Raw genomic sequence first — 23,670 nt, forward strand, 5'->3', positions numbered from 1 at the left:
TTTTTGTTCATGCATATTTTATTCAAGAGTAAAAAAATGTGATTTGTCCCATAGGGCATGCTTACAATGTGTGTATCATTTAGGAAGTCAAATGCGAAAACATATTTCCATAGATAATAAAAAATGTTGCAAGATAAAATCCATTATATTTGTTTGTTGAAATATGCATGTAGACCATACAAGAACCAGAAACAGAGGAAGGAAAAGAACCATAAGCTAAATTGTAACAATAATAATATCAGCAGTAATATAACCAGAGTACAATGTTTCCTGTTAAACGTAAGTGCGACACATGATTTTCTTTGTGTCCAATTCATTTACATCTGAAAACCATGCTATCATGCTTTGGCAGCCTGAAAGTTGCTTTTCACTGAGATTATATTCATTCACACTATTGAACATTTTCTGTACATCAGTACAACAGAAAAAAATAAACACAAGGCTTCACACCTTAAAAGGGCATCTCTGCATACAATAAATCGATATAAAATTAAAAGCAGTGGTAATAAATAACAGATTGAAAAAAATGACAAAAACAATCAAAGGAAGCCTATTTATAAAAGTTATAAAACAAGACAAATAAAACTACAAATATAATTCAAAAATAAAAGAATTCAAGTTTACTATTTGAAACACAACTATCACAATTATAATCTCACATAACAATTAGGAACTTAATTGCATGCATTGATGCGTTCCATACCATAGATGCTGTGTTAAAAATCACCTTTTCCATCCTTTATTCGCAAACCTTTATCATTAAATAGAAAGATGAAATATTACGTAGAAAAAATATTCATGTTTTAAAGGAAATTCTAGAAATTTATGTGAACGTGTTGCTGGACGTTGGCGCTTTACTGATATCAGCCTCCCCAATTTTTTTTGTTTTGAAAGAACTCGAATGCTTCCTGTTTTCATATTGTTTCTTTTCTCTCCTTTTATCTGTCAACAAGACCCCTTCAGGGCAACACGACATCCTAGTATACAAATGGACTTTTTCTCAATGTATTTTGACAATTTATGTTTTTTATTGGATCACAGTGTGGTTTTACTTGTTCTTGAAGTTTTCTGAGCCTGTTTCTCAAGTGTAAAATTAGATTAGATTAGAAAATTTGATGCAAAACAAGACATTATATATGAATAACACACTTAGATGCAATATGGATGGATTTGTAAATTGAACTTTATGTTCAGTTTTCACGACCATAGTACTTTTGAGAACTTAAAACTCATCTACTTATCTAACCTTCATTTTAGCAGTAATTAAGTGAATTCTAGTCTGGATACATTTTACAAACCTCTTAGTAAATATTCAGAGGGATCTTAGTGGCTTATTTCAAATGACACAATGGTGTCTGGTTCTTAAATACTCTTTAAACAACAGCAATTTCAATTCACAAATTTTCAGAATTTCCTTCTCACTCTGATATAGTACTTTGTTTAGCTCTTAGGCATGAAATCTCATTGAATTTTAAGCACAGCAATAAGTGCAAAAACTCAAAGGGCTCTAATGTATACTAGAGTGACCGCACATTGCTTTCTCTTTAGCAACAAGCAGGTGAGAAATAATCAGGTAGTGTGTGACTGCAGAGTCTGTCCCAAAGTTTAAAATGGCATCTTCTCGTTTCCCCCTGTGATCCACAAACTTGAGTCTCCGCTGCCGGTCATAGCAATGCAGAAGAGATGAGATCCAGTCTTCGGTGGAGGATGCTCAAGTGTACACTTTCCAGAAAGATGAATGCATGACATGAACATGTGTGAGGTAAAGTCTTTACAAATGCCATGCTGCTATGATGTGCACTACTTAAACATTTAAAGTAGGGGGATTAAAATAAAACTTTAAAGATGGTTTGGATAACAGTATAACCTTTGACATTCACCTACGCACCATGATGAAGCTGCAGATAAGTTAGTGTGTTTGTTTTGGGGACAGTTTTAAATGTTAGTTATAGTGATTAATCTGGTGTTTAAGTTTCCCAAATGCTCCTTTCTTCCCCTCCCTTTCTTTCCTCGTCCCCTCCAAGTTTTCCTTGCTAGAAGATGACTGATAATAAGGGAGGAGAGGAAAGGAGCAGTCCTGGAAAGTACAAGGACAGACCCAGCCAGAGCAGTTAATACACAAGAGCAGCCTGTCCTCTTTCCCTTTCAGCATGGCAGCATCTTACTACAAGGTAAATCAATAAATTTAAGTCCACCAGTAAGATTGCACTGCAAGTTTTAAAGACACAATCTGCTTCCTCTCCTTTTGCTTTCTCGCTCGCAAAGTGGTGTGACTTCTTAATACTAACAAAACATGAAGGTAAACAAGATTAGTGTCCTCATGAAGTGAACTCGTGAGTGATTCATAATAAACACTTAGGAACAGTAAAATGATTAGTGTGGCATGGATACTGCAATTATGTCATCTGTCAGGCCCTGTGATGAAAGAGCAGACGTTTGTCAGCACTCAGAACAACACGACCTCCAACAATTCAGTCTGTAATCAGTCGAGAAAGGGAACAATAGGCAGAAACAACTTTCAACCACACTTTTTCAGTCAAGCCTCAGCCTGCTGGATTCTCCTCCTCTCTGCCCTCTGCTCCCCCCTCCCCCACCTGCGCGATGACATACTGTCATGAAAAAAATGACCTTTTCGCCCGTTAAGAGTAGATTTGCTGCAGATTTCATGTTCTGTCTGTGGGCCTGGTTTATTTCTGAGGCCTGAATTCCCGATTTGGCAATGTCTTGCTGCACAGCTCGACAGCGGCACGGATGTGAGGCTCGGACAGCACATCACTGGAGGTTGCTGTTGTCATCGGTGCCGTTCGCCTCCGACATATTCATCTTCCCCATGGAGTGTCCGACGTGGTTCACCCCGTCCCTGCGAGGCGGCATGCGCTCATTGATGCGGTCCAGGCCCTTGGCCTCCTCAAAGCTGGTGATCTTGTGCTGGGGCGAGAACCCACGGATAGCTGCAAAGAGAAAACGCATATAGAGGACCATGCTGAACTTGTAGCGATGATAATCTAAGAATACTCCTTATATGACCTCATTTTGTGAATTTCCTCCAATTGCTGTTGGGATTTTTGAGGCATTATAACCAAAAAAGAATTTAGTGGGTCAATCCTAATTTTAAAAAAAGGCCTATTTGAATAACAGAAATTGTAGTGACTTAAATATAACACTCAAAAATATTGTTTTGAACTGCAGAGGCTAACCTACGAGTAGTTGAGGCTACTCAGTTACACAACAACTCGTAACTCTACAACTGACATTAGTGACATACCATAGTAGAAACTACAACTCTAGTTTGACACTTCAAAGATTCCTTGTGACAAAACAGTTAAAATTTGTAGCACATAAAAACACTCAAAAATTATTTGTAGTTCATTGCCTAAAGCAGCTTAATATGAGTTTATATGAGGCAACGTCTACATGTCATCTGCATTTATAAACTGCTTACTGCTGTCTTTCCTGTGGGTGGCGCCGGTCGACATGTGCAAAAGAGCCTTTTATCATGTTATTTTACACATTTAAAAATGCCTCACTTTCATATCTGAGCCCAGAATCTAGTATCAACTGAAATTGCATCAAATGTCCACAAAGCCCTTTATCACCGTGCCTGTTCTAGTGCTTTAAATTGCTGTATGATACTGCAGCCTCATGGTAAGTGAGCGATGATTACCTCAGACATATCACGAGCAACTGAGGCTTCATGATGCATATTTCATGTAGAGGCTCTGGTGTGTTTCTTGCTCTTGTGCATGCAACATTTTTATTTAGAACCAAAAGGAGGCCGTTTACAATCCAAACCCAAAACGATGAAGTGTTTTAGTCATGCGTCTCTTAGCAGCAATTAACTTTGCAGTGTTTGAATTTATCACAGACATGTCTCAATGCCTTAATTGCCTTTTTATTGTGCATTTTTCCTCTTTTTTTATTACGACTAGTTCCAAATGTGTGCTACTGTCAGATTCATGTTACCCCCCTCAGCACATGTGCCTTTACCAAAGTGACACAAACATAGTCCCCCATCAGCTTTCCAACCTGTAAATACTTCAAAATATGGGATACACTTTCCTCTTTACCACTCGAAAACAATTCCCTCAAAATAAAATCCCCACTTCAAATGAGGAGCCCTACTTTACAAATAACCATTTATCTCATTTCCCTCTAAAAAATATTTATTCTTCAGTTCTAAATAGATCAGCTCTCTAAAATGTAACCATCTAGTTGGATCTTTGTTGTAATTGATGGTACTGCAAAGGAAAGTGCCGCCAACACCAGCATGAAACCGTCCCGATTAATGTTGCTTGATGGGTGTTTTTATTGTGTTAGATGTTGAGTGGAAGGTCATGTTGAGAGGGGTGAAAGGGGGAGCACACGATTACCTTCTCCGTCCTCATCCTGCGTCTCGATGGCTTCAATGGCTTCAATGGTGGCTGAGGGGGGAGGAGGGGAGCAGGTTACTGCTGATAAAGCCATGCAAATGTCAAATGCAGCCCCAGCGAAAAGGCGCCCCGTGTTAGGCCAGATGAGAAATACATGTTCACTGGCAATGCGGGCAAAATCAGAGGCCGTGCATCAATACTGAGAGAGTTAGTGTCATTATAGGACAAGAAAGTCCGTTTAAGAAATAGCAAAAGATAGAGAGAGAAAGAGAGACAGATAGAGAGAGAGATCGAGACGAAATAAATTTAAGGTTACAGTAAAAGGTAAAAGACTGAGGTTAGAAGATACACCTCGCTAAAGAGAGAGACAGATATTTTTCTGAGTTCGTAGATAAAAGTTGCGTCAAATTTGAGTCAATGATAGGCTTAAGGAAGTGAGAAACTGAAGTCTAATTAGATTCTTATGTTGTTTTGTGTCTGCTGGATAAGTAGGAAGGCTAATGTAGGCTAACACTTTTGCTGTAACAGCTCGGGAAGCCGTTGGGGCTATGTTGCTGTGAGTTTGTTTTTCTGCCAGCTATAGGTAAGAACCCTTAATGCAGCTTTGACTACATGTGTTAATTTCTGGTTTTAGTCATGAAATCTTTGGTAGAGCTGTAGCAACAAGTTCTAGTAAACATTTGGGGGCAGGTCTAACGGCTGGAACGTGTTACTTTAGACAGAAAAACATTCATTGGTTTTCTTTAGCATGACTGTGATCAGAGCTTTAAGACGCTAAAAATAAAGCTACCTAGCCTCTCTAAGCTACCTAGCCTCTCTACATTGTCAGAGAAAGAGAGAGAGATATAAGACAGATGTTAGGACTGACAATGGCGATGAAGAAATGAAACAAAAAAAAGATGGAGGTAAGGGTAGAGAACAGGCTGATGCTGAGCCGTGTACTCACCACTCTGCAGTGTCTGTCTGCCTCCAGAGAGAACCCCGCTCGGCAGCATGCCAGTGGGCGTCAGGCCCTTAAGCGTCAACACATTTTCACTCTCCTCTCTGCAGGAAACACACAAACAGGTCAGAAAACTTCTGTGAACCCTGATCAAACTGGAAAAAAACAACTTTACGCACGCACTTTGACAACAACCTATACGCATATAGCACATGCACGCACTCGACCCACTTAAATTCTCACACACAAACATGAAGTCTACCTGAGCACTGAGAACATTTTGGCCATTTTCCCGATAGCACGGATCTTGTTTTTGATCACCTCCTTGCGTGCTGCAGCTGCATTGGCTGCAAAAGACATGTATACATGCTGTCATTGTGTGCTTCTCTTATACAATAGATGCTGTCAGCCTGTATAGTGCATGAGAAACTCGGTGTCGGGATCCTTGATGTATAAAATACAAAGATAATGTGTTTCTTCATGCATTTTTTGCAATACATAGGATGTTGTTATTATAGGTCGTTGCCATGCCTTATTATGTGCCTACATTCCGTCATCATAGCCTGTAAGTAGGGATCTTGTTTATTGGTCTCTCTCATGCGTTTAACATTGCCTTAGTGTATTGGTAATAAAAAGCACACATCTTTATTTTACTAATGAACTGTAACCTGCTGTTTTAGTTTTACATTATAAATCAAGATAAAGTAACCATTTAATACAAATTGTATATTGGAACAACCAGCGGTGGAATATAACTCAAGACATTTAGTGAACTATTGTAGGTTTTTTGTTGGACAAATTAGCATTGTGAAGGTGTCACTTTTGTCTCTGAGTAATTGCAACATTTCTCACTTAATATTGAATAATTAATAGAAAAAACACCAGCAGATAAATCAATAATGATAACAGTTCATGGTTTCAGTTTAATACAAATTAGTTAGAAATTAGCACCTTCACCAACTAAAGTCTGCTTTTACTTCTAAGGCAGCAGTTGTAATAATCTATACAACAGTTAGTTCTGACCAAGTAATCTGATTGGACAAGAGCCATTCCATGAGTGCTGATGTAGAGAACAACATCACCGGGACTTTTCACTCTGTGTATCACTCCGCCACAGCCCGGTGCTCTGAATACTGTTAATTATCATTACAGCAGGCTGTGTATGTCTACATTAATCAGGCTGGTACCCCTGAATCAGACAACAGACTCTTATTTCATTGGCTGCCTGTGGCTTCGTGCCTACGACCGAATTACAGCAGTGCTGATATTCGGTAGAATCACTCCCTCTTGTGTGATAATGCTTAAGTATAACAGTCACAGAGGACACTTTTCTCTGTAAGAACTGTTGCTTTAAATACACTTCCTGATTATACTTACATACTTTTAGTTAAGAATCTAAATACTTCCTCCACCACTGGTAATAATAACACAATTTAAACCCATGTTTATGTTTAAAAGACTTTATAAAAGCACATGAGCAAGAGAATTATTCAACACCTTATTTTCTACCTGTAGATAGGAGAAAGAAAACAAACTCTGAAACAAATTTAGCTCAAGTTAGGTAACCCAAAAACCGTTCAGATGTGAATAGCTCGATTGTGCAGTTGTTATTCCCTGAAATACCTCATTTAGCCTGTAGAGTCTGACTTTCACCCACTATGCACTAATGAAATTAACAATCATGAATGATCCTTACATTATTTACAAAACATCTTACCATCAAAGATCTCATCTTCATCATTCATGAGTTCATCATCAGAGCAGATGCTCAGGATGTTCACCAGCATTTCTGTGACTGAGGAGGAAACAGAGCGTGGCTTATTGCTCAATAGTTACCTCTTCTCTGCAGATTTCTGCTGTTCTATTGAAAAACAACTAAAATACATCAGAGTCTTTACTCTGGCAAACACTTGATACCTTTCTCTCCAACAAATGGCAGAGACCAGGTGAAGACGTCCATGAAGTTTGGCAGCCAGTAGGGATGGGGTGAGCAGTTGAACTGTCGGATGTTCATGACGTTATTTTCATATTTCAGTACAGCAGCTGTGAGGAGGCAGAAGAAGAGAAACAACAGAGTCCTTATAAATCTGGTTCAATCCTATAAACTAACAGTGTATCGTACGCTTTACATTTTGGCAGCATCATATTATTTCGCACGCATAAACAACTAGTTGGCAAGGATATACATATATTGAAGTGGGCTCAATAAAGTCAGTCAATGTGGATATTTATTTATTCTCGTATGGTGATTGTATCTGAAAGTTAGTATAGAGGTTAGGAGGTCAAGAGAGCCAGAGGATACTTTTCTTCAAGTTAAGAGAAGACAGCCAATTTCACGTAATGATGTATACAGTATAAAGGCACTACATCCCTACAGTACAGCAGCATATATGCAGAGGAATAACGCAGCATAAAGACACTCAATAACTAATGAATTGAGCACCTGTGATAAAAAATTACAACACATTTAACATCACTTTACTACAAGTTAAACTCAGCACTGATGCTGTGGCCATTGCACTTAAACACGCCTCTGATGCTGCTTCATTTACACTGGGAATAATCAAAGCTTGTAAATTAGTTAGTTTACAACCTGTTTCAAAATATTATGCCTCTGTAAGAAATGCTAAGTGGAATCCAAGTCCATAATGTTAAAGCTAATGCTAATGTATACATATGTCAACCAGTATGTTATTCCACACAGCCCCCTCTGTTCGTGCAGTTTGAAACCAGAGGCAGAGCAGAACATCAGATACTAAACCACTAGATGGCCTCGCTGAGTTCAGGGATCTCTGACATTGTTACATCAAGAGGGATAAAGCCACATGGAGAGAGTCAGCGATGCCGACAGTCCCTCCCACGCTCCCCATCTCCCATAGCCTACAGCAGCCAGGACACAGATCTGAGAGCACAAACAAACAGGGGGCTCCCCGATGCGTTCTTATGCCTGCTCACAAGCTAAGCGAGAGATACATTAACCCATACGATCCGTTTTGTGCTGAGAAAAACATTTTACCTTGTAAGTCAGAGCAGTTCTCCTTTAAGTGTTTTACATTCAATCTAACCCAGATGCAGTTAAAATGCCAGGTGCTGCAGAGATACTGAGGGGCGCCTCTTTCACAGCACTCAGTTTAACTGTTTAATTCAGCAGTAAATTAATTTCTCAAAGCCTGCCTCCTACTGTGCAAAGCCCTAAAAATTACATGATAATTAACAGGAATAATACATTTTTAACAGAACTATATTTATTTTACAATGCTTAATCTCACCCAAGACTGTTTCTGTGATTAAAAACAACTGCTTATTCCATCTTGTAAAGAGCTTATTTCAAGGGTAGAATGTGATCTCACTGTCACATTGTAAATGTAAATGTAAAATTTAAAAACATTCTAAGGCTCACTGTAGGATTTGTGCAAATTTAAAACGCCTTTATTTTACTGGTCGGCTCGTGTTTAAAATAGCAGATGTGCTGCGACCAACTTAGTTCTCCCTGATGTAGACCTCAGTTGAGGTTAGCTATTTTAAACTCACATTCTACACATGCAAGGAGCCTTTCACGAGATAAAACAAGCACTGACGTATAAGAGCACTCGTACGGCGTCGCTACAAGGACCCAGCAAGCTTCTACTACCCCGATGTCCTCGAAAACAATGTTACTTAGGAAATTTACGATACAGATGCAAATGAAACTGAATCAATGATGGGTGTAAAATTGAGAGATTTTCAGACCTTTGTTGTTGTAAACATCCAGGTAGTTTGGCGCTGAGAAGATGGTGATGAGGGATGGAAATCCAGTGGTCTGGCTTTTACGGTACATCCGGTAACTTCAAGGTGGGCAAGGCAGAAAAAAGGCAGATTGTTCTCATGTGAAAGTATGTATCTATTTTAGTTTGTGTGTCTTTTTCAGTGTGTTGTATGGATGACTTACCCTGCATCTTGCGCTTCATGTGCTCGGATGATTGATAATAGGTTATTGCTCTGTAGGAACTCGCACACAGCTGGGTAACTGAAAAATAACAGACAAAATTGGGTTAAGACATCACTGAAATTGTCCACAACAGGGAATGCCAGTGTACAAATCAATTCTCTTTCAATCGTACCAAACCATGACTTACAGTACATTTAAGCTGCAGGTTCCTAATTTCACATTCGTTTTACACTCACGGGAAAACGAACAAAGATTTATCACTTATAAATGCATTCATGAAAGACATGCTGAGGATGATGCAAGGGCGTGAAAAACCAATCCAGCAGCTACCTGTTGCAGTGAAAAACAAACTAACCCAGTCAGAGCTTCCTGCCCCCCAGCTCAGACCTGACAGCAAAATGCCTGAAAGGAAGTGAAGGCTGGGAGCTAACTCAAGTAAAAAATGCACTGCTGCACGCACACATGCCGTCAAATAGCTTCAGTACGTATGTGTAATTGAACCTTTTCAATGAGGCAGCCTAAAAGCTGTCAGCGCTCCCGCAATTCTTCGCGCTGTAAGCTCGTTCAAACACTTATTATGTTGCCTCAGGACAACTTTTCGGAGGAATAATTTTGTTCTCCCCACATTTCAAACTGCTGCTACCCAAATTTCACGGCTCCATTCATCAGCCATTTTTGTCAGATACAAAATTGCACTTCAAGCCACAAGTGGAGATTTTTGTCTTCACTGTTGACAGTTTTAGGAACACAGATGATGGCAATCACCGACTCACCTAGCTGCTTTAAGGGGATATGTTCTTCTTTTATGATACAGCACTTAACCTACTGTTTGTCCAGTAACTACATTTCTATTACACAATCTATGAAATGTATTTAATCTACTAATGTGTGAGAGTAACTCACTCTTTTTTTGGTTGTCGGTTGGTGTATACATTATAATTCTTTAGTGTTGAAATATGATGACTACTAATGAGTACTGAGGTTAGGAAGCTGAACTGTTTGCAATTTATTCCATTCTGTTTGTTTTTGCAGTTTTTTGGGCCACCCTAAGATTTTGATCCTTTTTATCTTCTCACTTAAAGGAATCTTTAATTATGATTTTGTTTATTGTGATTTCTGAGAGTCCATACCCTCATTTTAGGCTTCAAATTTAGGCTACAGAAATGGACGACGCTTCTCCACCTCCTCTCATTGGACAAAAAAGAAGCCAAAATACCCCCTGAAGAGGGTGCTGTCATTTTGAGGATTTGGAGCCAGAGTCTGCTCAGTAGAGATTGGCTGGTGGAGCCGTGGCATTGACATCCCTCCCCTTTCGCTAACCAAAACACATGTTTAACTTACAGAAGAAAAACAGCAAAGATCCTGCACGTCAGCCCAGTTCAAAGCAGAACAGCTTCTTGTGTTGGTCTGAAGCAGACGTTCACAGATATGGAAACTTCAATGACTGAAGTGATTGTTTTAGTTACGTCTCCTCTCGCCGTTCCTCCTCTTCTCTGCTGATCCAGAACAGATCGGCTGTAGGAGCCGTATTTGTCAACAGGGCTGTCAATCATCCTTTTGACAACATCAAATAAACACTTGGACATAAATCAGCATGATAAGAACCAACTATAATGACAGAAAACATGTTTGAGAAACATTTATTTGACGTGTATTTTGTTTTATAGTTTGACTCATGTCCCATCTGTTAACATGGAGGAGGCGGGCTTTATGACCTATACTGCAGCCAGTCAGCAGGAGGCGCTCCAAATGTTTTGGCTTCACTTTTAGGGAGCTGTCATGTCATCCATCTTTTTATACAGTCTATGGCAAATACATTAATATTTGTAAGCTCAGGTTCAGGTTACAAAAGCTGAAGCGCACACGAACATATTCTCTGTTGTAAAAGCCACCAATATTATCTCGCTCCTTAAAACACTGATAAAAAACATGAATTGTAACATAACTTCTCTCAAGCTTCTATTAAATCCATCATATCTCAGAGACCAATACAAATGTTGGCATTGTTACCTCCCGCCATGTTTTCCTGTCCAGACGGACAATGAGCTGTCCCGTGAAAAAAAGATGATAAACGCCACATGACTTCCTCTGTGACCCTTCAGACTAGAGCTGCATATGTGTGGATGAGATATGGATCCAATTTGTTTCCAAAGAAAGAAAATGAGAACACAAAAGAAGATAACAAAGTGGACAAAAAACATCAGACCCCTGACACCCAGGACGGACAAATAATCAGAATTGGGACACTTCCAGCCACGGTGTTAATGTAGTCCACCATTTAGCAGCTCTCATCATTTCGGTTATGTAACACCAAGAAGGTTGTGTTATGTCATTCAGAAGCGCTATCACCTCTTCAAACTGTGTCTCCTGGGTTAGAAAGAGAGATGGTCGATAACAGTTGATTAGCTCTTTTTAAATGTAAATCAGCACCCTTTTAATCTGTCATTTCCCTCTGGTTCATGAGTGTTGAAAAGACACTTTATTTATTCCAACTGCTGCATTCCAGACATACACATGACACAGAAAAACAAGATACATCAGTCCTGACTTCAGAACTTTTTACAAAATATGTTTAAAAAGTTTTCTTGATTGGTATTAAATCTTCCTCTTTTCATTGCTTTAATGAATGCAGATGAAGTCAGATGAAAAGACATATTTGTCACCAAACTGCTGTCACAATAGTGCTTAATAAACGCTAATGATGACAACATGCACAGATGCTCTGACTGAAAGCATTAGCCAAAAGCACCACATGTGAAATTAAATCAAACCTGTCGGTGGAAGCATTTTACAAACCAGTGTTTTTATTTATTACTGTGATAATCAGCTCGTCTAGAAGTTTCTGTGCAGCCACATAGAGCTGTGAGAAACGTCACTATAGTCCCAATCTGCTAATTACTGTTTACAATGATTCATATTTACACTGTGCAATCCATTTGTGAAGACTGACAGTAGATTAAGTGAATCTAGATTACCAATTATTTTCACTATCTACTGTCTGATATAATCATATTATAATGTCACCTCTAAGGCTGCAACTAATGTTTTTGTTATCATTTAAACTAGCAATTATTTTCTGCCTTCATGCGTCTCACTTTTAGCTGATAAAATGTCAGACGATAGTGAAAGTGTCCATCACAGTTTCCCAGAGCACAAGTTGGCGTCTTCAATTAGCTTGTTTTCTGTGACTAACAGTGTAAAACCCCACATTTAATCAAAATAGATCAAATCTGAGAAGCTGAAAGGAGAGTCATCCAAATGGTCCCTACAGTAACATACATTACGTCCTCCCCAGCAACAATCCTCTCTTCCGGCTCTTCCTCGCAGTCACTGCCATCCACGGACCCATCAAACTTTCACAAGTGTTTAAAATATTTAAGTGCTCAAAGGTTTGTGCTGGAAGAAAAACAAGGAGACTGCTGTGCCCTGAACACCTGGCAAAACTGTGTCATCTTCATATATCTAGGTCACATGACAAACATCCCCGTGGTGGCCGATATATACATTACAGGAATAGCTGCGTTACACACTAACACGAATATGCTGCGGCTCTCTCCACTATGGCTGACAATGCACTCTAATAGAGCTGCAAAATGCTGCTCTAAAAACGTTACATAACTGTTTCTATTAAAAAACATCCACAACGCATTTCTAACTTAGAAATAAGGGCAATTTTTGCATCACTCTTATTAAATGTTATGTTTGTCGGAGCAGCAAAGCAGATTTTTTTGGTTTCTCAGTACATGCACAAACGTCACCTTTTAATATAAAAATAAAGCTTCCAACATGCACTACATACTAATTTATTTTTTGTCCACTCCAACGGTATCTATTGATTACTGCGAGGGAACACAGTACACACACGCTGCTTGCCTGCGGCTCACATTCCTTCTCTCCCCTTTGTGAAAACACACAATTATGTGTCGGTGAGCCTGTGAGCGAGAGAGAGCGAGAAATCTGACAAGTGAGTATGAGCGAAAGAGACAGAGAGGGATGGAAGTGCTGTGTTGTGAGTGTGAAACTGAGAGGTTTTTTTTCTTCCTTTTCTTAAGAAAATCCATCTGTCAGGTTGGTGGTCATTAAATTCACTTCCCCCTATATAACCATATTCCCCCATTTTATAACCATGTTCCTAATTACTACACAGAGTGACAGTTTTCTAATTGCTGCACTAAAAAATGATACTAGCTTAGTTGGAACTTGATGTTGTAATATTACAGTGCTGATACGGTTAAGAGCAAAATAAGAAATTGTCGTGTAGTGCTGCTAAAGTTCTCCTGGTACAAATACCAGAATCTGAAATGCCTCCGAAACTGCCTAAAACGTGGTTTCAGCAATTGGCGAATACGCTAGTCAATGCATCAATCTGATACCATAATTTATTAGAGCAACAAAAAGCAAGTACTGTGCAAAGAAGAACCGTACCCTGCTGGCTAGGCTGACGTCAGCTAAAGCTAGCAAAAACAATGACTGTTTTTAATCACACATTTCAACGCTTTTTTATTTTAAGCAAAATTAATTGCAACGGCAAAAAAAGCAGTTTGATGTGAAAAATTCAGGTTTCCTGACACTTGTTCTTGGCCGGCAAAGTACTTCAGGAGGGGTCGCAAGCATAGCTGCCTCTACTGTTAGCTTAGCTTGTTTTCTGGATTGGGTTGGGTTTCTTTGTGTACTGAGTCTGCCTATGCAACAATGATAGCAATATTATCACATTTGTACAGGCTTACTTGTAAAGCCTACGGCTGTTTTTATTGCACTAGTAATGATAGAAACATCTCTAAGTATAGCCAGTTTCAAGTGGAAATGTGGCTTGAAATAGTAATAATGCATACATGATATCAAAGATGGGAGTCTCATAAGGCATCCACCAAAGACTGAGTGAAAAGAAACGTTAATTGCTATTAGAAGAGAAAAAGACAGCTCATTTTTCTGTCTCCCTGGCCTCACAAACAACAACAGCACATGTGATAGTTGTTTACAGTTTACAGTATGTTTGAGTCACAATCATTTTGGGAAGCAGAAGCCCTGCCATCTGAACACTACTCACTTCCATCAGTCATTGAATGGTGAGCTATAAAAATCGTTTGCTAGTCATATTTTAGTTAGCAGTTAGCATACACGTACTACGTTAGCTAAGATGCCATTATTTGTTCTCTAAGTTATGAACTCAATGCTAAATAGTAGCTCTTTAGCATTAGCTTATTACAAAACTAAACTATCTCTGTTACCACTCGACAACTGCGGCCAAAAATAGACAACTGTGTCGGTACCTCAACACCCACAGACGACGCTAACGCTAGGAGTAAACAACCTAATAGATACCTTGTTCTTATGATTGGTTCCTAAAATTAACTGAATCATTTTCACAAATATCCAAGCTTTACCACTCCTTACTCAAACCCAATATCAGGAAAGTTTACAGAAACTTAAATGAAGCTATTTTCTGATTGAAACTCGTTTCTATTACTTTTAAGCTGCTTAATTTTATGTAATAAAGATCCTAAATTAAATAGTTAGACGGCTGTTGTGGATTTCATTTTCCATAGGCTTTAACAGGAGATTCTTTTTAATTATCATTTCATCAAATTATCAGCAAAAAGATTTCATTTTCTGACATGAGGAAATTAATCTGCAGGAATTTCTCTATTGAGTTTTTGTAACTGATAAACTACAGTTTAATATCACAGAAGTCCAAATAGCAGGCACACATGGCCTTTACTGTTTAATCTATTTCAAACATTTTCCTTAGCTCTAAGGAGCCAACAATTGTATGTCTACTTGTGAAAAATGCTCCGTATTGATTTTCTTTTAGGTTACGGAGTCAGATAACGCTGGCAAATGCATCAGTGTGAGTTTGCGTGTACAGTTCATGTATCGCAACAATCGGTCACTGTCAGTGCGTAGCTTAAAGTCTAATCACTGCAGTATATCTGATTGCGTTTTAATGTACCCTCTTTCTTCCTAACCTGCTTAGCCTTATACCCACTTGTATTTCACAGAGATTTTCTTGCATCTCCCAAAAATCCCCCGGAGAATGTGTTTTTCTCCGTGCTGCACACACACACTGTATGGTTGGCAAGAGTCATAATGATGGAGAGGTAAGTTTGAGAGTGAAGGCAGAACAAAGCCACGGGGAGATAGATGACTATAATAGAAGCATCCTCCACACATCTACAGAATAATCCGCACTAAGCTCCTCTCCCTCTCTCTCTCTGTGAATAGATCGTTTCTTATCGCTGACCATTCAACAGTGAAAAAGATGGGGAAGTGAAGACCTATCACCTGCATTTTCTTTGAATTAGGCACTCTCCCTGTGCTTCCCCTTCTTCCCCATCGTCAAACAGGTGTCATGTGTGCTTATGCTGGTTTGAACTGAATACTTTGAAGTAGTTTGGACCACTTTCCAAAGAAGATGCTTTTAGAGTCAGTTTATCGGTTTTTAGATTGAGATGTTTCAGGCAATCACAGGTTTCAGTTCATCCTCGTAACAAAATCAACCTTCAGATAAGTTTTCAGACGTGTTGCTTTCATCGTTGTTTCAGATGTTGAAGTGCTTTGAGTTGATTAGAAAGAGAAGTTTTAAAGGTCTCCAGTTGAGGTTGCATTTATATCACAAAAGTCATTCATTTAACAAAATTTTAACACTCAAAGTAGCATCTTTTTTCACTGTGTTCTTGTACAAGCTTTGAGTCTTTGTGGGGCTGCAGAATAAATTGCAATTTCATAATCAACGCGATATGAACATGCACGATAAAAAAGACTGCTTTTAAGAATGCTTTAAATACACAAGTAATACTTCCATCACACTAACTTACTTACATTAGGAGGGCAAATGACCTATCAGATTGAACCATAATACATGGGCCATGTATTCACAACATTTTGTCAATCAGATAAAGCCCCAACTAGCCGCCTGCTACGCTATGATTAGTTGATATCAATTCGGTTTCTGGTGCAAGGTTAGCTAGCACGATGGCTAAGGAAGGGGAGAGGAGCGAGGAAACGTGTTTGATGGAAAGCTTGTGAAAACAGCACTTCTGCTGTTTGACATTATTTTGGATTCAGGAGAGACGATGTAACAAACTGATACTGTGTAAAACATGCTAATTAGCAAAAGGACAGAGGAGCAGTACATTATAGCTGATACGCACACTGTATTTGCTTATTTATCGCAATCCTGCTATATTGAACAATATTATCGCATATCTCAGATTTCCTTTGTCTTTGCCAGCTGATTTTTGGAGTACAAACTGATGTCTTGAAGCACAAAACACAATTAAAAACATGTAATAAACCGTAATGTTTTCAGGAAGATATGAGCAGTAACAGTTCAGTCTCAAATAACAACTTTCCTCTGTTGAAATATCTTATAAAACACAAACTTTTGATATAATTTGAAGCAACCTTTGACACTCCGTGTTTCACAATTCAGAATTACCGCTCGGTTATATTGTGAATCTGAACTGCAATTATCCCGCGCACACACAGAATGTCATTTCCTCTCTGTGGAGGACTAAATCTTCCCGGCTTTGCTTTTGGTGATTTGAGCAGAGCTGTGGCTCCCACGCAGGGGTCCGTACTGTTCTGAACCTTCATTAAGAAAACTCTCACAACAAGCGCCACCTAATCTCTTCTCCTCACCACCACCTACTTCCCACAGCTCTCTCCGCTCTCACAACCGCATTAGGACAGCGCTCACTCCTCCTCCTTTTACATGCTTTGTCACGGAGGCTGAATAGTTGCATAACAAACTCATTCCCGTTTTTTGCTTCGATATTATGTTTCCGATTGTGTTCCTCTCTCTCGGCCTCTGTTTCTATTTGACTCCAGGTTCACCCAGCTGATCTTTTGTCCGTCACCATCTGTTCTGTAAGTCAGAGAGACAACCTCTTTAAAAAGCACATGGACATATGACCCATTTACCCATGGACGCAGACACTATCTATAGGCTGTATGTATAATAATTCAGTCTCTTCTTCCCATGTTATTCCTCTTATAGGGTGTTAAACATGCGTCTATTGTTTGTTTTGTTCTTTTTGGTTTTTCTCAGGCAGCAATAAATGTTTGATATCTATTAATAATTTACAACCTTAACATCTATTTTTGATATTAAGTTGCTAGGCTTCTGTGTCGTAGTCAAATTTAGCCCTGTTTAAAATTTAGCAATTCTCCTGAAAGATTCAATTAGATCTCATCAGCACTGATCACTCAGGGAGTTGTCCCTCCCTTTCTCTAATCTTCTTCTATCTTCAATAAACTGTCTAATGGAGCAGAAACAATTATGGCCGACTGACCGACACGAGGTCATATATGTTTATTTTTCAGCTTACCCAATGTATGAAGCAGGTTTTATGGTTGAAGGACTCACAGTGTGAGTTGCAACCTTTCATTCTTTAAAACAAAGCTGTAATTAGGGAGCATCAACGAGCCTCACGGGGAAACCTAATGGATTCAGTGCAGTGTGATGAGCACTTCATGGAGGTGATGCTCGCAGGGTGCCATAAACACAAAGTTTAAGACTATTGATGCGTTAATGCAAAAGACAGTTCTCACTTTGCAATTATTAGATACTTTTCAGTGGCCCAGCACTTCATAATATGGAGCTGTGGGTGACCCTTTAGCGTCATTTCTTCACTCTGTCCTTTAGTTTAGTGTTTTGTTGTGTGGTTGAAGACTTGATGTAGCATGAGGAGCAGGAAATTCCACTTTGGTTGGCAGTCAGGGCTGATTTGATGGTTAAATATACACAAGACTTTCATCTAGGAGACCAGGGTTTGATTTTTGTGTAAAAAAGCTCAATGCTAAATAACACTGATACATTAGTTACATGAAATACAGTGGGTTAGTTTACGTAACTGCGTTGATTACGTAACTAGCATACCTATCTCATCTTTTTTTTCTTCAACCCTAACCGAGAAGTTCTGGTGACTAAACATAAGAAGTACTTTTGATGCCTGAACATAACCAAACTGCAGCCTTATTGCAGCATTTACCATGTGTCAATCTCTGACCTATCAGCTATCATCTGAAGACGATATAGTCTCTGGGAGAAGTGGAAAACATTTAGGGCATTCCGATTTAGCCATCGTTTAGCGACCTCCGGCTAAGACTTCCTTTTCCGTGTGCTGCATTGTTTACAGCCCTGCTAGCAACTTGAGAGGTACAATGTGTTCAGATCAAAAGCTAATTATTTGTTAAATGGAGGTTGGATCAAACAATTGTGATGCATTAGAGGAAGCCGGGAAATCTAAATGCTGAACGGCGACACTGTTCTTCCTGCATATGCTGAAGCCTACAAACATATTGTTGTTGTTGCTTATTTATCACTGCTTATTTGACTGCTTTTATTTTGGATTTCAAACTTCACGCTGTCTTTTTATTATTATTGACTTCCAATAATGAAGTTGCAAACTGATGCTAGAGAAATACCTAGATTATCTTTGTTACAAAGTCAGGGCTGCAGACCAAGCTACCATGTTTGAGGAATGAGGAGCGTGAATATGTTAAAACACTTTAAATGTAGGTGAATTATGGGTTTTAAAGCTAGTGGAATTATCATCTCGAGTATCTAAGTACAGATAAGAACAGTGTTGGAGTTATAATAATCCAGAAGGTTCAGAGGTCTGAAGTTGCTGCAGGGCAGAAGAAGAAGAAACGGCTCACCTGTAGAAGTAGGAGCAGCCTCGCACTGTGTTGTGGCTGAAATATTCCTGGGTTTTCTCGTTGCCAAAATCCTCCAGAGGATCAGACCACAGCAGGTCACACATGGGCCCAAACGCCGGAGGCTCCTTGAACCGATCCAACTGAACATAAAGATGCAGAAATGCAGTTTTTATAAAAACTCAAATGCACAAACAGGAAAACATCCAACGATCAAGATCAAGATACAAGATCTGGTAGTACTGTCACGGCAGGTTTTTACCTTTTTAATGTCGTCTAAGGTGTGTATTTCAGGTGACAGTCCACCGTGGACACACAGAAACTGTTGGTTCATGAGTGCAGCCAGAGGAAGGCAGTCAAACGCATCCATACACGAGTCGTACACCTGCTCTGAGTACTTGATTTTACCTGGCAGGAGACGCAAATGTAATCAGAGCAATTAGAAACTGTTTTACTCTACAAGAACATTTAACATTAAATCAATACGATGTGTTGTTTGTTCACACGAGGCGCCTTTTATACAGAATCACACAAAATTACAAAACCAAGAAGAAGCAGAAAATGGCTTTCTTGATAGAATGAATATATATTGAAAATGTATTTATAATTGTTTACAGACGATCCCTCCCCCCATTTTTGTGCCGTCATACACAATTAACAGTCCTAACAGACAGGTACATTAATTGTGCTCCAGGCTGCACATGACATTAACAAGACAGAATTATATAATTATAAAAAATATGATAAACACTGAAAGGTACTCACATTCTTGTTTGAAGGTGAAATATTCTGTCAAATGTCTACATTCATGGTTTCCACGAAGTAAAAATAGTGTCTTTGGATAGAGCATTTTCAGCGACCACAGGTATAAAACACACTGTCAAAACAAACACAGAAACACATTGTTATTCCAGGCAAAAAAACCCCAGCATAACTTAAAGTGAATACAGTTTGTGAAGCTTTTTACACACGTTATGATATTCTGATGTTTTACCTCAATACTGAAGTAGCCGCGGTCGACGTAGTCCCCGAGGAACAGGTAGCGCGTTGTGGCTGGTGATCCTCCCACTTCAAACAGCTTCATAAGATCAAAGAACTGCCCGTGGATGTCACCACACACTGCAAAACAACCACAGGACAGCGAACGTTACACAATCAAAGAATAAAGATGAATATCTTTGTCTGCATGTTTATGCTTTGGTACTATTTATGAACATCTTTTTTTTTATGTGTCAGAGCAAAAAACGCTCCTCGTGTTTTTGGTGAATTCCACTCCAAGAAACAATTTTAGTAGCATCAGTACAGGATGATTAAACAGTCAAACCTGTTGTGAGTCTGACACCTACTCAAAGATAATTGGATAGAGTTGTAATGAAGATATAAATCAGAGATGTTTTTGCCTTCATGAGGAGAGCAGAAGATCCACTTCCTCTTTTTATTGATTCTAACAGTTTCAAGACAGAAAACAAGAGACAGGAGAGAACTTTCTGGCAGAACAGAGTCGTGCACTTTGTATTAGGAGTGCGTAACTTGCCTTTATAAATAGAGAGACATGCAGGCCGGCAGTGTTGGTGTTCATATCCCTATCTCAACAGTCATTTGTCTTTGACAAAGGTGTTACATTTTATTGTCTTAGGGTTGCTGTTGCTCCTGTAAAGATACGGAAGCAATAAACCTACAGTGGGCTGTCATTAATAATGGAGTCAGATGTAGAATGAAATATAGATGTTATGTAACCATAAACACAGTCATAAATAAGTAAAGCTATACACACTGTAGACAGGAAAAACACAGTATATCGCATGCTTATCTAAAATGTCTTTGTTATCACTCAGGATTACTATTGTATGTATAGTGCTGCAGTGGAATCGATTAGCTGTCAAACTTCACATTTATCGCTAACTATATTGACGATCGATAAAATAGCCTCAGAACAAAGATAAATACATAAAGAACTCTTTGATGACAGCTTCATTTATGTGAATATTCTCTGGTTTGGTTACAACTCTATGACTGTGAACTAAATATCTTTGGGTTCTGCGCAAAAAAGACATTTCAGGGATGCACGATATTGCCGATATCCGATAAGCCGATATTTTTCAACTTTTTTGCCGATTGACGATATCGATCCCGATATATTCGGCACATATTTTTTTCCATCTAATTGCAGAGAGCATCAAGTCTCCCCTGTAGTGGAATTGATATCATGCCTACTCTTATTGTGGTGGCTCACGGACAGATGCAGAAATAACATAATACAGTGCTTTTTAAAATGTACACATTCACTGGGCAATATAAGAAAACTAATCAAACTTATGTTATGTACAAAATGCCATATTTATTTGTATGTAACATTTTCTTTCAAATAAAACTGTAACATTCATAAAACTTGGACAGGTTTGGATGATGCTCTCCCTGACACAGTCCTGACAACAGCCACAATCAGGGCAAATTTTACCTATTGCACAGAACAAATACATCAAATGAAATCTGTCCAAAAGGATCATGTGAAACTAAGCCAACTGAAATAACAGAGAAATAGTGTATTCTTTTTGAAAGTGTTGAATAAATGAGACCAATAGGCTATAAAAACTTCCATGCTGCAGACATCTTGCACCCTTCTTCACGCTTGACGGAAAAGGCGTGGTGCAGGCAGTGGGCGCGGACACTCACGCTGAGTTAATGTCGTAGCATTACGTCAAGCTTTTTTTTTTTTACATATCTGTCGATGCCGATATGTCATTTTCAAGCCACAATCTATCCCGATAACGTGCCGATAATGACGTGCGTCCGTAATATCAGGCATTGCATTTTTTAACATTACAGGGTTTTTTTTACATTTTATAAACCAAAGAACTTATCGATGAACTGAAAAATACAACAGATTAATCAACAATGAAAATAACTATTACTTGGCACCAAACACTCCTTTAACACACTTGTTGTAGAGAGGAGAGCAGAGTATATTCAATTAGTATTATTGTCACTGTAAAGAAAAGTGTCTATTATTCTAGTAAGTATTTGTCCCCTCTTAAAGGCCTTTGAGTTGTGTCAAGTACAAATTAGGTGGACTTAACCTTAAGCACTCAGCAGCACAGCTATAAGGCTATGACTTATATTGGAAAAAATGTTATGAATACAATCTGAAATCACAGCTTTACTACCAGTATTGAAACACATAATTTATACTGAAAGTACTTAAATTAGAGATGTTCGGATACCGGTTATTCCTAAGCAATTCAGATAGGCCTACCTAGACTCAAGTACCCCTCTGGTACTAGTGCGATAAAGAAATATACTGTTAAAAAGGCCAGCTACACCTGGACTGTTCCAACCCCCCCTCCTAGAGTGGTATGCTCCGCCTCCTCAGCGTGGTGCGCAAGATTAAAGGAGAGAGACCAGCAGACAGTTTTCAAGTTTCATGTTCGGTGTTTTAAATCCTACAAAACCAGTGCTTCTGTTTGTTTTCTGCTGTTGTGTGCGTCAAGTGAACTAAACCACACATTCCCATGCAGTTGTTAGCCATCAGAGCTCAAATCAGCCAATAAAGTGTATTACTTCTGGACATCTGGACTCAGGGTGATTTTATCAGTCACATCAGAGGCGGGTGGTGATTACCGCAACCCAAGTTTATGAGAGGAGCCTCAGTCAGCTTTCCTTTCTTTTATATACAGTACATAATATTGTTATAAACAGGGATTGTTGACATCATGCTAGCTTTGACTTACAGTACACTCTGTACTAGCACTACACTGTTGTTTTAAAAGCATTAACGTGAAACCAGTAGATATTTGGGAGGTTAATTGGTTGAGATTCTGGTATCAGTATCAGAAACACTCCAGTATATATTTCTCCTGTCCATAGGTTGTCATCTTACTGATATATTTCTTTGGTCTTTGACTTAAAGGTCTCTGTCCTCCGCAGAGGAAGCAGAAGCTCTCACCTCAAAGAGGTAGAAAAAGCCCGAGCCCCCGGGGACACGCATACTTTTTCGCAGTGAACGCTATGGCTCTGGAGTGCAAACCTACATCTCATTTCCTCACTGCCTTCAATTTTTCATTATCATCTTCCTCTGTCTCCTTCTCTCCTACTCATCCTCCATCTCCTCTCTCTTTTCTGTCTCCCCTATCAGCTCCACAGTGGCCTTCGCCCACTCAAAGCTTAGAGCAATGTGAGTGGGAGACTGCTTGTGTGACTAAAGCAATCAAACACACACATACATGCGCGCACGCACGCATAAACACCCGTGGAACACATCCATGCAAGTAAAGACCCACAAGTGCATAACTGCCTCATAATATATGACTACACACACACACACAGAGCTGCAGAGACATCTGAACATAACTCAGGCTTACAAAGACATAAAACAGACCTCCACACTCACAAATGCCCGTACACAATGCTCTGTTCATCATCCATATTTCATGCTTAATACATAAAGCCTCCATTTTCCTGACGCCAGTCAAGATGAGATGCCGGAGACTTCTCTTCAAGTCAAAGAGCACTTCATCCGAGTGTCACCTTTGTTTCGGCTAAACACTGTACTTGCTTTCAAGTTAGATAATTAAATGTATATTTAATGTCGCACAGTTTCTGGTGCAGCTGAATGAACTTCAGACTGTGGCCTTTTGATGCACCAAGATCAAATGTGCATGGTGCATTATAAGAAAGTGTTTCTGCAGTATTTACAGGAATTTACAGAAATATATCCAATAAAACCAGGATGTAACTTGTATTTGAACATCACACTTTTGAGGACTTTATCTTGA

At 39.1% G+C, this 23,670-nt stretch overlaps 1 protein-coding gene across 1 annotated transcript in view; it reads right to left on the reverse strand.

The window, feature by feature from the left end:
• ppp3ca (protein phosphatase 3, catalytic subunit, alpha isozyme) overlaps positions 1-23,670 on the reverse strand; it is a 33,050-nt gene continuing 9,380 nt past the window's right edge. The window contains exons 3-14 of the mRNA XM_069668058.1: positions 19,893-20,017; positions 19,664-19,775; positions 19,161-19,306; positions 18,902-19,041; positions 9,239-9,316; positions 9,040-9,134; positions 7,228-7,353; positions 7,028-7,105; positions 5,573-5,657; positions 5,317-5,414; positions 4,371-4,421; positions 1-2,951 (exon numbers count right to left, since the gene is read on the reverse strand). Of these exons, the coding sequence (XP_069524159.1) occupies positions 2,773-2,951; positions 4,371-4,421; positions 5,317-5,414; positions 5,573-5,657; positions 7,028-7,105; positions 7,228-7,353; positions 9,040-9,134; positions 9,239-9,316; positions 18,902-19,041; positions 19,161-19,306; positions 19,664-19,775; positions 19,893-20,017 (1,313 nt within the window). The 3' untranslated portion in view covers positions 1-2,772. The remainder of the gene's footprint in view (positions 2,952-4,370; positions 4,422-5,316; positions 5,415-5,572; positions 5,658-7,027; positions 7,106-7,227; positions 7,354-9,039; positions 9,135-9,238; positions 9,317-18,901; positions 19,042-19,160; positions 19,307-19,663; positions 19,776-19,892; positions 20,018-23,670) is intronic.

This window comes from Semicossyphus pulcher, unplaced genomic scaffold (genome assembly GCF_022749685.1).
Source record: "Semicossyphus pulcher isolate SPU_LCO1_2020_fin unplaced genomic scaffold, fSemPul1.0.p SCAF_10, whole genome shotgun sequence".
NCBI classification, from domain to species: domain Eukaryota; kingdom Metazoa; phylum Chordata; class Actinopteri; order Labriformes; family Labridae; genus Semicossyphus; species Semicossyphus pulcher.